Genomic DNA, 13,204 nt, shown 5'->3' on the forward strand with positions numbered 1-13,204 from the left:
GCTGCATTAAGGGCGATGTAGTCCAACTCAACAGGACTAATTCCTAGAACACAAGGGGGAGCCAAACTATTTTCCACAGTAGTGAACTGAGACGTCCTTCCAATACGAGAAATCCTCCTAACACACCTAATGCAGTATGTATGTAAGTAAGCAACATTGTTCAGAAAACCTCATATTGTTTTATATAGTTTTTTATTCTTTACACACAAACTAAGCCTGTCTGGGTGCGTTACATTCTACCAACAAATCTTGTCCACAAGTTATGTGACATTTACACTTGAGTGTAATAATAATAATAACAATAATAATAGTAACCTACCTATTTTGTATCAGAGCATTTAACACTACAGCTCACTTTAAAACCTAATGTAATGGATGTAGGAGCATAATTAAAGAAGCTATACATTTTTAAATTTTTTTTTCGTTAATAAGCATCTGGGTTGCAAGGTGCACCCATTACTCCTCATGCGGGCCTCAGATTTCCTCATCGGTGAGCCAACAGCCAATCAGAGACAAGGGCTCCTCATGTCCCGGTTTGTGATTGGCTAAGATCTGGTAGCGACCGCGCGGCTCTTTATGTACGTGTGCTTCTTCACTGTCCGTCAGGCCAACACCACAACACGACACGCCGACAACAGCAACGGTACAAACTGCTGCTTGGTTTGTGTTACTCAAGGGGCCGACAGGACACACTTGGTCACTAAAGGTAATGTGCGTATTTACTACAGTAACTATCACTTTAAAAGTTGTATGTCAAACTAATCCTGCTAGCGGTAGTTTGACTAGAGAGAAGTAAGCATTGCGTTGCCACAGCAACGGCACAGTACCCACCGACTATAGTTTGTTACGTTGTGTTGTTAGGTTAACTTGACTTATGTGTAATTTCCCGTGAAACACTAAGTGAAACTGCAACACGAGAAAACACGAATACATTTCATTCAGTTAATCTGTGTAAATTTGCTATAATTAACTTTTTGTGACGTTTTATATGGGAGTAGCAAACTTACAAAGTACGCATTTTCTCTCCCCTATAAAGGGGTCAAACCCAACTGTACACGACTTGTGCTACAGTAAAAACTATTGACAGTGGTGGTTATGTACATTAACCAAGTAGTAATCAATACAAGAGCCTTATATACAAAATACAATAAGCCTTATAGGGACTTACGAGTAATGTTGCCATGTTCTTCCAGCCCTATTCATCACAGACAGGAGTTAATCTCAGGCTCTGCAGGTCTGCACATCCTTCAAGTGCATCAGCATGTTTGGTGCAAATTAGCTCTTAATGTTAATGTGGGAGTTTTTGAAATGTCAGTGTATATGGATGTGTATCTTCCCATGCAGACACAAAATAAGAAAATAAGAGAGGGAAGTAAGCAAGGTTGCACTGAAAGTCTAACATTTGTAGGAAAAAGAAAGCAGGAACCTTTCGGGTTCTTAGCAACAAGCTAAGAAGTATAAGAAGAACCAAGTTCCCCACATGTGTTTCATGTTGCTGTTCTTTTGTTTTGTCTTTGGTGGCCACAGATACATCATTACAATGTGTTCATAAAGTAATTATTGAGTATCTTTTACAGACAAGACATAGGTACATACAATCAGACACACATTTGATTGTTAATAATTAGGTTGATATATTATTTGGAAAATATTTGAGGGAATGGTCGATAGCTGGTCATGTACTAAATGTTGTTAATGTGTCCTTTCTTTGTCGTGTTTGTTACAATACGTGTAAAAAATGACAAACATTTTTTTCACACCCCTTTGGAAACACATTTTCCAAACCAATAAAAACAAATGTATTATTAGTATTGCTACATACATGCATGCCCTGTCAAATCGGTACTGAGGCTTGGTGGGTGATAAAAGCAAAAGGTAGATAAGTAAGTGTGGAAGGCAGGGAGATATCAACTAATGGCTAAGAAATGTTGACCGATTGTTCCATCTATTGCTATTCATGGACCTCATTACCATCTGACCTTTTTTCATCACAGCTGGAAAACACAAACAGCAATGTGATATTTGTCTACTGCCTGTTCTTTATTGCCAGCAGTTCAATCAACATTTTCTACACTACTGTGCCACAGCTCCTTCACTTCAGGTCCATCACAGATCCATCTTTCCAGTCACACCGCACACTGCGGCACTGCTTTTCAGCACAGATTTACCTTCAACAGCTTGATTGAAAAGCCCTTCTCCTGTTTCCGTGAACAAATATCAGGGATTGTCCCTCCTCCACTTGCTCCCCGCTCAGGCCTCCTGCTCATTTACTGCTCTCATGTCAATCATGTCAAGAGGGATCAGGTGTTTCTCCCCGCGGGTTCTAATTTGTCACCCGATCCACTCCTAGGCCTGTTGCTGGAGTATGTAAGCCAACCTCGACTGAGATGTCCTTGTGATGATACAAATCTGCTCTGTTTTCTAAAGAGTCCAGAAGCAAACGGTGCATGAGGCTGATATGTGGCTCACTGGTTCCTCTGCTGAGGAGTGTGACCGTGACTGAAAGGGCTCTTGGAACAAAGAATCCTGTAACCACGTGTGGAGGCAGATACATGAGGGTGGCACCTTTTTCCCCACAAGTGTAAGCTAAGTAGTTCAGGTAGGTAACAGTGGGCAGCAGGTTAACTTTAAACCGAATTACTTATTTGCCATGTTTTTGTGTACATGTAGCTAAAACCTATGCAGTTATGCAGTTAGTTAATCAACAGCAAATATGTAATTAGGTAATCAATGGTATTTAATATAGTATAAATAGCTGAAATTCCCTTACATGTGCAATGTTTTTTTTTTATTTTGTTTCATATTTTAAATAGAATAGCAGAAGTTTTTGGATTGTTTTCAAACAAAATTTTTTTTTTAAGAAAAGGTTTTGGGTAACTACTAAAAGACATTAGACAATATTTCAAAAATTGAAAGAACAACAAATGGATAATTGTTGTCTGGAAATGTATGGAAAGTCCTATCTTGGTGTGTCAGGTCTAAATGTCAAGTGCTGTGCAGTGACATTTCACTAACAAAGTCATTCTCACTGAATCTAGTCATTGTTCATTGAGAATAATACAAAGGTGATAATCATGCACACGTTGTTGTAGCTTCATGCTGCAGGGAGGAGCGTAGAAATGACACAATCGCAGGGCTGTAAATGTATCTGGGCAGAGGTCAGTGGGCCGTCTCGGTAAAGCTCACAGGATTATCCAGATCACTGGATCAGAATACTGTTACCGAGCACCGTACCCTCCCACTGTGTACGTGGGATGTCCCTCCTTACTGCCGCCACCCCCACACAGTATTCTGTCACGATGATAACCAGGACTCAACTTGACCTCACCTTCACTCTGTAGGACACCAGATAGGACGCAGAGGCCAACAGCTGAGAAGCTGCTGTGGCAATTGCTGACCGATGTTCTTGGATCAGGGTGCAGATGGACATTTACAGAGGAAGAGCACACAAGTAAAATGAAACTGAGCTCAGGTTATTTTGAATACCTTTAAGTTTAGCTCAACAACCATTGGTCCAGGTCCACAGGTGATCCTTCTGTGAGTTTTCATCTGAAACAGAATAGTAGAATAACATGGAAAGGTAGTAAGCAGATTTCTATTTCCTTCAGGATGGTCAATAATCCCACCGTCCTTCGGGTTTTTTTCTCTTGCGCCAGCTTCAGGGGCGAATTGTTTTGTCCAGTTCTAGTCGGTTTTACAAATGCCACAAAAACGAATGACGTTCCCATCTGCCTCAGCAGGACTGTGCCACACAGCAAGCGTCAGCATGGCTACAGACGCTTATGTCCCATTTCCATGCCAATAATGTTGAGCAAGTGATAAAATGGGAGATGCTGAAATAAGACATGCTGCACACTTAATACAGACACATTCTGAGTGGGCTTTTAATACACTGTTCTACAGCAATGCAATGCGCACAATGTAGATGAATTGCAATAAGTGCTGAAACAGCATCAGAAATGGTTTTTAGTTTCAGCGCCTGAGTTCTGCTTGCTGTTTAGATTAATTTCCCTCGCTATTGTAATGGTACTGCGTTACACGTGATTTGTTTCCGTCCTGCCACGGTAACTCTTGAATGCCGGCGTGTGACAACGTGCTGACGGCCGCAGCACTTACCTGATGAGAGAAATAGAAACGGAAACATGATTCTGTGCGTGCACATACTGAGTGTAGTTTGTGTTGTTTGATTGAATTTCATTGTGAGGCTGTGCACCACGTCCCATTTAAAAAAAAAAACTCTACAAATGGGGAAACGGGTTTTGAAAAAGGCAATGGGATCATTTATTGTGTCACTGTCCCGTCCCTCATTTCCACTTGTTCATAGTCAAATGCGCACATTGATGTTGGAGCATGTCCAGGATGGGTCTACCTGTGGACAGCCCAGACAGAAAGGATGATGTACATGAATATGAGCAGCAGGGAGACATGGGCGAAGGCCAGACTGAAGCCTGCACCCACACCTCGCTGCTCATCACCAAGAAGAGGAGAAAAAACAAGAAGAGGTACAGCCGGGTTATATTAACCTCTGCGCAGTTTTTTTTTTTTTATAACTTGCGCTTGAGGCTCTGAAGTGATTGCTTTCATACATGTCCTCATCATTTAGGAAAAAAGGAAGATGAGCATAACGAGGTGTTGTAGCAAAGCAGATGTCTGTCCCTTTTCTGTCTCTCTTCTCTTCCAGATGACTGGAGATCAACCTCACCAACTGCAAATATGACAGTGGTACGTTTTGTGTCAAAGATGACAAAATAATGGGAAACACTAAATATACTAAATATGTAGACTCACCTTTTCATATTTTCAATTACTGTTTAGTTCCATGTTAAGTAAGTCTCAATGCTACAGTCTACAGCAGGGGTCACCAACATGGTGCCCGCGGGCACCAGGTCGCCCACAAGCCTGTTCTAAAAATAGCTCACCATAGTGCCACTTACCAATGAGCTGCATCTCATTTTTTTGTTGCTATTCTTTTTTAAATCACATTTGATAGTTATTGTGAGAAATCACTAACATGATCCGTGTCTTCACATAGATGAATATCGTTAATGTAATTAATTGTGAATGATAGCATATGATTAAAGGGAAATTGAGCAAATGTGTTATTTCTAAAGTGTGTATCAAACTGCTAGCCCTTCGCATTCATCGGTACCCAAGAAGTAACTCTTAGTTTCAAAAAGGTTGGTGACCCCTGGTCTACAGTGACCTTTTCAGATAGGAGCAGGCAGCATCACCTTTCTGCCTTAATGCACAAACACAGCTTTATAAAGAAATTCTCTTCCCAGTTTGCTGTGGAGGAACCTGACTGGTCTGCACAGAGCCCTGACCTCAGCCCCACTTTACAAACATTGCAAAGAACGTAGACATTGACCCAGAGGCCTTGTGCTGGACCCCAATATTGCTCTAGTAACAAAAAGAAGTGCAAATCTCTGCAGCTAGAAAGGCGGAAACCAGAAACATGGAGGCTGTTAGATTACTGCTTATGTTTTGGAAACAAAAGGTTATTTTTGGTCATGCATTGTATTTGAAATGTATTTCCTGCCTGTTAAACGATTCACAGTATTGAATGGATCTGTCATCAGTCCTTGGAGCAGAAAAACACACGCACTTGTAACAGTACAAATTTAAAACAATACAGAAAGCTCCTGCTTTCTTTAAATCTTTAAAAAATGTTTGATGTTGGATTTGCTTCAGTGCGGCGAGCTGCTTACAGATATGGCCTCAGGGAAGTGATGGAGGGTGAAGACTGGACGCTGTTTTGGACTGACTTCTCTGTGTCTCTAGATCGTGTTAAGGACATGAAGCTTTACCAGGTATTGCACACCAATGAACCCCCCCCCCTTACACCATGTCCAGATTACTCACTACAAATTATATAGCATCGGTGGCAATACTCATACTGTGCAATGTAAAAGCCAGTGTTTGGGTTTTATTTGTCTTTGCAGAAAATAAACCATTTCCCAGGGATGTCTGAGATTTGCCGCAAAGATTCGCTGGCAAGAAACATGAACCGCATGCTGAAACTTTTCCCCAAAGACTACAATATCTTCCCCAGGACATGGTGCCTTCCTGCAGAGTCAGTTTGTCATTTTTTCCTGCTAAGTTGCCCGTTTATCCTTCTCAGTGTGTCTCAGCCGACTAACTGCAGTTTTGTGTCGCAGTTACAGTGACTTTCAAGCTTACACAAGGGCCAAAAAAAGCAAGACGTATATCTGTAAGCCAGATACAGGTTGCCAAGGCAAAGGCATCTCCATTACCAAATCGAGCAAAGACATTCAAGCTGGAGAGCACATGATCTGCCAGGTTTACATCTCTAAGGTAAGAGTCTGTTAAACAGTACACGCAACTGCTACACACACACAGACACACACACACACACACAGTTTAAAGTATGTTCTTATTCCTTGCCCAGCCTTTTATCATTGACGGTTACAAGTTTGATTTACGCATCTACATACTGGTGACGTCATGTGACCCATTCAGCATATTCATGTTCAAGGAGGGGCTGGCCCGCTTCTGCACCACCAAGTACAAGGAACCAACACACAGCAATGTGGTAAGGACCATTCCTGAAGGAGTCCTGCAATACTTTGTTTTTCTTAAAAACAGCAGATCACATGTGCGCGGACACAAACCAGCAGTATATGCAGTAATCAACTATTATAACAGAGAAACACTGTTGCCCAGTGTTTTTTCATCACCGTGAAAACACACTGCATGAACCAGACGACATCCCGCTGCCACACATTTGGATTAATCAGCCATTAAAAATTGTCCCCAACAAATGGACAAATGTCTTTTACAAAAACTAACTAAATATTTGGGTTTTATGTCGACTACTTCCTTGTTGGAAATGGTTGGCCAGAAGGTACAGAATAACACCAGCTTTATGCTTTAAGGGTCAGCAAGTATACAGTACATATATATATATATATATATATACATATATATACAGTATAAGGTGATATTTGATTACGTTGCACTAACGATACTGTAGTAAATAATCTGCAGGCTAACGATTCCAATGTAGTACACACCAGAATGATACACACTGAATATAGAACGCACACAGACTGTTTAATATGATTTTTGATTGTTTGAGCAAATATAACAAGTATGACAAAAACAAAGGCAACACAATGGCAAACATCAAATAAATTAGCAAAAATCATCACATATAATCCAAATCTGGGGAAGAGAAAAGCCATGAAGCGATTTAAAAGTCACCGGTAAGATAAAGGAGGCTAAGACTGGTTTGGTGTGGTTGCTGCTAGTGCAACATAAGTAAAAAGAGTTTTTGAAAAGATAGGAAATAAAACCGAAACACACATTTGAGAAACTGAAACCAATTAAGTTTGGAATTGTTCCTCAAATTTCAGTTATTCAGTTTTTAAATGTTTCTGTGACTCAAATAATCGATGAATCAGCAAATCTGCAGCTCTAATACAAACCTGTCAAAAGGCTAATACCTTCAAAACCTGTTTCTTATTTTCTGTGATGAACCTGCCGTGTCTTTCTAATGCCAGGATGACGTGTGCATGCATCTCACCAACTACTCCATCAACAAGCACAGTGCGAACTTTGTCCGTGACGAGGACACAGGCAGCAAACGGTACAAACCTTTCTATTGTGGAATATGACTAAAACCCCGAAAATATCACCTTCATTTGTCCTGTTGGTTTCATTATAGAAAGCTGTCCACCCTGGACAAGATCCTGGAGTCCACTGGTTGCAGCACGGAGAAGATGTGGAATGACATCGAGGACGTGATCGTAAAGACTCTGATCTCGGCCCACCCCATCCTCAAGCATAATTACCATACCTGCTTCCCCAACCACACCGCTAGCAGCGCGTGTTTTGAGATCCTGGGCTTTGACGTGCTGCTGGATCACCGGCTCAAACCCTGGCTGCTGGAGGTGACAGACCACAATGTTTGTTTCGCTTGCACCAAGCTAAAATGTGCGGATTATTTATCAGTGACAGCTTCAGCTCCTCAAGTTCCTGACAGATTAAGGAGACTTGGGCATATATAGGAGAAATGTATGAATGGGAATATTATTCAAGGCGGTTTTCTTTTGAATCTTTTTCCACTTGGTCTGACAGGATCATTTATTCTGTAATAACTCGGAGAAAATGTGATATGTTACCTCGGCACGAGATGAACTCATCAGATGTCTGTGTCCAGGTGAACCACTCCCCAAGCTTTACCACCGACTCCCAGCTGGACCGAGAGGTGAAGGACGCTTTGCTGTATGACACCCTGGTCCTTATCAACCTGGGTGCCTGTGACCGTCGCAAGATCACCAAAGAGGAAAGACAAAGGGTGAAGGACAGGCTGCAGCAAAACCGCTCCAGAGAGGCCAGGTACGGTACCTGTCAGACGTAAGTGGTGTGCGAATGTTCTGCCAAGGTCAAGCATCTAGTCCCGTATGATTCCAGGTCGGAGGAGCTGCGTCAGTGCCAGGCAGCCCTGCTGGAGCAGATGGAGCGCTACGAGGCCAGGCACCTGGGAGGTTTTAAGAAGATCTATCCCAGAGAGGGAGGGGAGAAATACGACAAGTACTTCAAACACAGCAGCTCACTGTTCCACGAGACTGCAGCATCCAAGGCCAGGGAGGAGTGTGCCAGGTACCTGCAGTTTCCCCATATTCAGTACAGTTCAGTCAGAGAATAAGGAGCCAGATCACATCACCTGTGACGGATGAGTTACTTTTCAAAATAAATATTACAAATATCAAAAACTTTGAATTACAATGAATATACTGTATAAATGTTTAAAACGCCAACTCTATTAGTTATTATTTAAATCTGTCACTGTGCTGTTTTAACATGAATTTCTCCCTCAGGGATCAGTAGCGTGTTAAATATTGTACATCAACATTTAAAAATCTCTTTATATCTGCTTAAAACTACCAAATAGTGTTTGTAAGCCCTTCAATAATCTTTGCATACTGATAAGCAAGTTTACTGTAAAGTTAGGCTTTTTGGATAATGTTTCTGACTTCACTTATTTTTTACTTCCAGTCGAGTATTTTTCACTGTATGGTACTAAAGTCAAGGACCTAAGAACTTAATAATTGATAGCAAAGTGTATAAATTCATAAAGTGATTGGTGTGTTTAGGCAACAGCTGCAGGAGCTGCGTCTGAAGCAGGAGCAGAAGGACCAGAAGGGAGGTCGGAGGAGGGACTTGCAGGGGGAGACGGCAGGGGAGAGAGTCAGACCACCGCGGTCATCAGCACAGACCCCCAAATCGAACCGTGGCCTGCCACCGGTGAGGCGTCGCTAAAGATGCAGCTTCACATGGAACCACAAGAGGGAGTCAGGCAGCCTCTGTCCTGTGATGAACGGCTCATATTCTGGCTGACCCCTTAGTGGGAATTCACCCAGTTTAAATTAGCTAGACTAATACTAGCACGTCTCTCGTTTTAAAATTCAAATATGCTTTATTGCCAAGTCAGGAAAAGTAAACAGTGTCATTATGGCTATTCAGTGACAGTAACAAGCTGATGTATTGTAAATGCAAACTAGGGGCTACGTATACAGTAAGGCAATAAAAACAAATTCAATCCAATCTGTTTCTCTGCAGCCCCCTCTGCCCATAGTGACAGTAGATCCTGAGGCTGTAGGCGTCCAAGGGGAAAAGCAGAAACAGGAGGAGAAGGAGAAGGCAGACGTGGAGGAGCAGGAGCGGGTCAATGCACTGTTCCAGAGGAAGAAGCTGCTGCAGGACCTGGGAGTGGTGGACCAGGTCCACCAGCTGCTGCATGGCTTGATAGGGGGAGGCAGAGCTCTGCCAGACGCAAAGGACCCCTACACCCAGAGTCAACTCAGACAGCAGCAGACGAAGGTGAGGCCTAACTAAAGGTCAGAAACAGTCAAGGCAAAGACTTTAACCTGTGTGGAGTGTGGAGCGTCGTGTGTGGTCTCATCAGTGCTCTGTTTTTTTGTCCAGTTGGACCCTTTGACGGAGTTTTCCCATGGGACACGGCAGCAGCAGATCTCGCAGCAGGTAAAGGCTTAGACAGCACAATTCTGTCTAATTCTGGTTCATTTAAAGAAATTTGGGGGGGGGACACTTTGAAACCAATTTAGAGAAACCAATTCTGATTCCATTGCTCCAGAGATATGATTTCATATTATCTGTACAGTTTCACAGTATGTAACATAGATGAAGCATCTTCCCCTGCTGTTGTTTTTTTTTTCAACCAGTCAACTTTACATTTTGAACTTACTATCACCCAGAAAAGAGAATTTGTGATATTTGTGCAAAGAAGAAATCAAATTATTGAGCCCATTATTTGATTGTCAAAATAGTTTATTATAATATTAAATAAATTTTCTTTATTAGTTTATTAACAAACCGTTACAGCTGTATTTGCAAAACCTGGTTTTACAATTTTTCAAAGGATCGTGAAAAATGGTTGGTTTTAACTCAGAAATCAGAAGAATTCCAGTGTAATTCCACACGTGTCGCTGTTAAATATAAATGTGCAGACGACGTAACCTGAACCGCAGCAGCTCTAAACTGAGCTCAGATCATAATATTAACAAATAGCTGTCAGTGAAGAATGAAAAGATGGATAAACAAAGACTCACGTGTCTTTGTTTATTGCTTGGCTGTAATTATTAGGGATCGTTTGCATTGTTTAATAATATTTATGACATGGAAATTACAGCCGTATGATCGCTGTGTTGCAGCACATCCAGTCCCGAATGGCTCAGAAGCATTTGCTCAAACTGGCGATGGACCAGAGCCTGAACGAGTCGACGTCCCTGCACTATGAGCCCGAGAGAAACAACAAAACCCGAAAAAGGGTCTCCAGTGCCCAGAGGATACACTGGCCAGGTAAACACATCTCCTCAGTCCACAAGCGAGAACAACTGAACTGCAACAGAAATCATATCAAAGCAGCAGCAAGAAGAAGGTCAACTCTCTTATTGGACATGACTTTTTCCGTGCAATCAGCAAAAACGTTATTTTGTACACAACTTGTCCAAAAAAAAAAAAAAACCTAAATGCCATTTTCTGCTATAATAAAAAAAATAATATGTAGTAATATCTAAACAAAAGAAAATACCATTTGAAGTTGGAAATGATCGGAATGCTTCAGTCACACGCACCTTAAACAACAAGTAGCACAGTGACTTATGTTAAATTACTGTCTCGTCTTGTTTTATAAAAGAAGAGTTGTGTGGATGTTGAAAGTCACAGAGCAGAGTGGATCTTTCAAAGAGCAACATCATATAAAAGCTCCAGACAACACAATGAACCTCCGTACAACATTTGTCTTTTCCCAGCGAGTCTCTCTCAGAGGTCAGATTTTCTCCTTGTTTCTCTCCTCCAACAGTCAGCGGCTCTCCGGTTGTGAGGCAGGACAGCGGGCGCAGCTCCTACACGGAAACCCGGTCCCGTCCCATCATCCCCATCACGAACCACGGCCCTAAAGGAGGCCTGCACTGCTCTTACACATCGCATGACCCCGCAATCCTGCAGAGCCTGCTCGTCATCTCCACTTTTACGCCACTGGTCCCGAGGCCTGGCTTCACTCACGTCGCCCGCAACTCCTCCTGCAGACCCCCGCAGCACGACAAAGGGCAGTGAGGGGCACAATCCTGAAACTCCCCCAACCGGGACGGTGCAGACCTGCTCCAGGGTGACGCCGTCAGGCTGAGGCTGCTGCAGATTGTAAACACTTTTAGAGAATCAGGTAGAGAGAACTGAAACTGTGAAAATGCAGAAACACACTGTGCCTACGATGAATGTCGGGAGTTTCTGACACCTGCAGTGTTACTGCAGTGCTACTTGCCACAGATATAATGTCCAGAACTGCAGAAACAACAGTATGACATTTTCTACATACTGTGCTCTCAGGAAGAACCATATTAAACTTTTAGTGCCAAAACAAAAGCAGAGGAGCCCGATGTATGATCACTGATTGCTGGGATTTTATATGCATTAGTTGCCTCAGGAAACAAAATATCTTTCTAATTCACTACTATTTAACATTAAAATGAAATTGGAACAACATAAAGGCTTTGTGCCCTTTATCCTAAAGAAATGTGTTCATGCATTTAAGCAAATCACTTTTATTTTATTATTAAATTAATTTTGCTTCCACTGATAAATAATCTTTCATGGGATTTTGTTTCATTATCTTCATTGAAGATTTTCAAAAACCAACAGTAATTTTTTTTATATACATTTACGTTAATTTTTATTGGTTATGTTTTATTATTTTACTGTTTTTTACGGTTTTGTTGCAAAGTTATTAACAGATTTTCTAAAATAAGTGTACCAGGGTGTCTCGTGCTTCTGAGTGTGAGTTAAAAAAAAAAAAAAAAAAGCTATAAAGTTTTACAGCATCTCTGAAGACGAGAGAGACAAAACAAATCTGTCAGACCAATCAACCATCAGCAACACACAACTGTAGGCCTGCACGTTTAGTAAAGAGGATTTGAAATAGCTCTCAGACTTCAGCATCATTATAAAAATAATTATTGGGATCGTGCAAAAGAAACAGCGAGATCACGTCAGCGTCGGATAATGAGTCTAACATCTATTAAAGTTAAATGCTTTAACTGGTTTGTTTAGAAAACTTTTCCCTACATTTCTTTTGTTGGGCACTGAAGGCCTCGTCTGCGTGTTTTGGATTAAAACATTAGAAAAACACACCTTTGGGTGTTTCCTGAATCTAGGACAAAAATATTAATATATATATATAATAAATAATTTTATAACGATGCATTTACTAACGCTTATCACATAAAGCCAGAAAGAAAGTTTCGGGGCCGAAACGGAGGAGATGTCTGTTCTTGCTTCTTTATTTTAAACTCTTAAAGTTAAAACTGTTCCTGGGCTTTTAAATGCACCTTTTTCATCCGCAAATAGCCTAAACTTTCTGGGGAAACGCCAGTGCGAGTGTGAGGCCGAAAGAACCAAAGCTGAGGTGGAATGTGTTGCGTTTCAGGAATTTATGGTTTTATGGAGTCTGCAACTGTCGGAAATCCGGGAGACTGGTGCTGGAAGTCACCAGTTCACCAGCTGAAAAAGCCCAATTTTTAACAAACCGAAACGAAAATAAGACCTAATAAGTTGAAGTACATTATTAAGGAATCAAATTTAGCCTAATTCTAAAAGGAAATTGGACGTTATTTCCCATGGGGTTAATTGTGTCCAGATATAATAGAAAAGTTGGCCGATCTAA

General features: G+C 41.5%; 1 protein-coding gene across 2 annotated transcripts; it reads left to right on the forward strand.

Moving 5' to 3' along the window:
• Positions 1-584: 584 nt before the first annotated feature.
• ttll6 (tubulin tyrosine ligase-like family, member 6) lies at positions 585-12,192 on the forward strand. Of its 2 annotated transcripts, XM_067488823.1 has the most exons (17): positions 585-706; positions 2,428-2,599; positions 4,325-4,501; positions 4,684-4,722; positions 5,692-5,810; positions 5,943-6,073; positions 6,159-6,315; positions 6,410-6,553; positions 7,524-7,609; positions 7,688-7,913; positions 8,183-8,361; positions 8,437-8,625; positions 9,120-9,270; positions 9,586-9,846; positions 9,952-10,008; positions 10,698-10,845; positions 11,348-12,192. In XM_067488823.1, exons 3-17 carry the CDS (start codon positions 4,351-4,353, stop codon positions 11,599-11,601), a joined length of 2,292 nt encoding a protein of 763 aa, XP_067344924.1. In that variant the 5' UTR covers positions 585-706; positions 2,428-2,599; positions 4,325-4,350; the 3' UTR covers positions 11,602-12,192. The 2 variants fall into 2 exon arrangements, with proteins under 2 accessions (XP_067344924.1, XP_067344925.1); XM_067488824.1 differs by lacking the exon at positions 6,410-6,553.
• Positions 12,193-13,204: the final 1,012 nt, after the last annotated feature.

The sequence above is a fragment of the Channa argus genome, chromosome 20 (genome assembly GCF_033026475.1).
Source record: "Channa argus isolate prfri chromosome 20, Channa argus male v1.0, whole genome shotgun sequence".
NCBI lineage: Eukaryota > Metazoa > Chordata > Actinopteri > Anabantiformes > Channidae > Channa > Channa argus.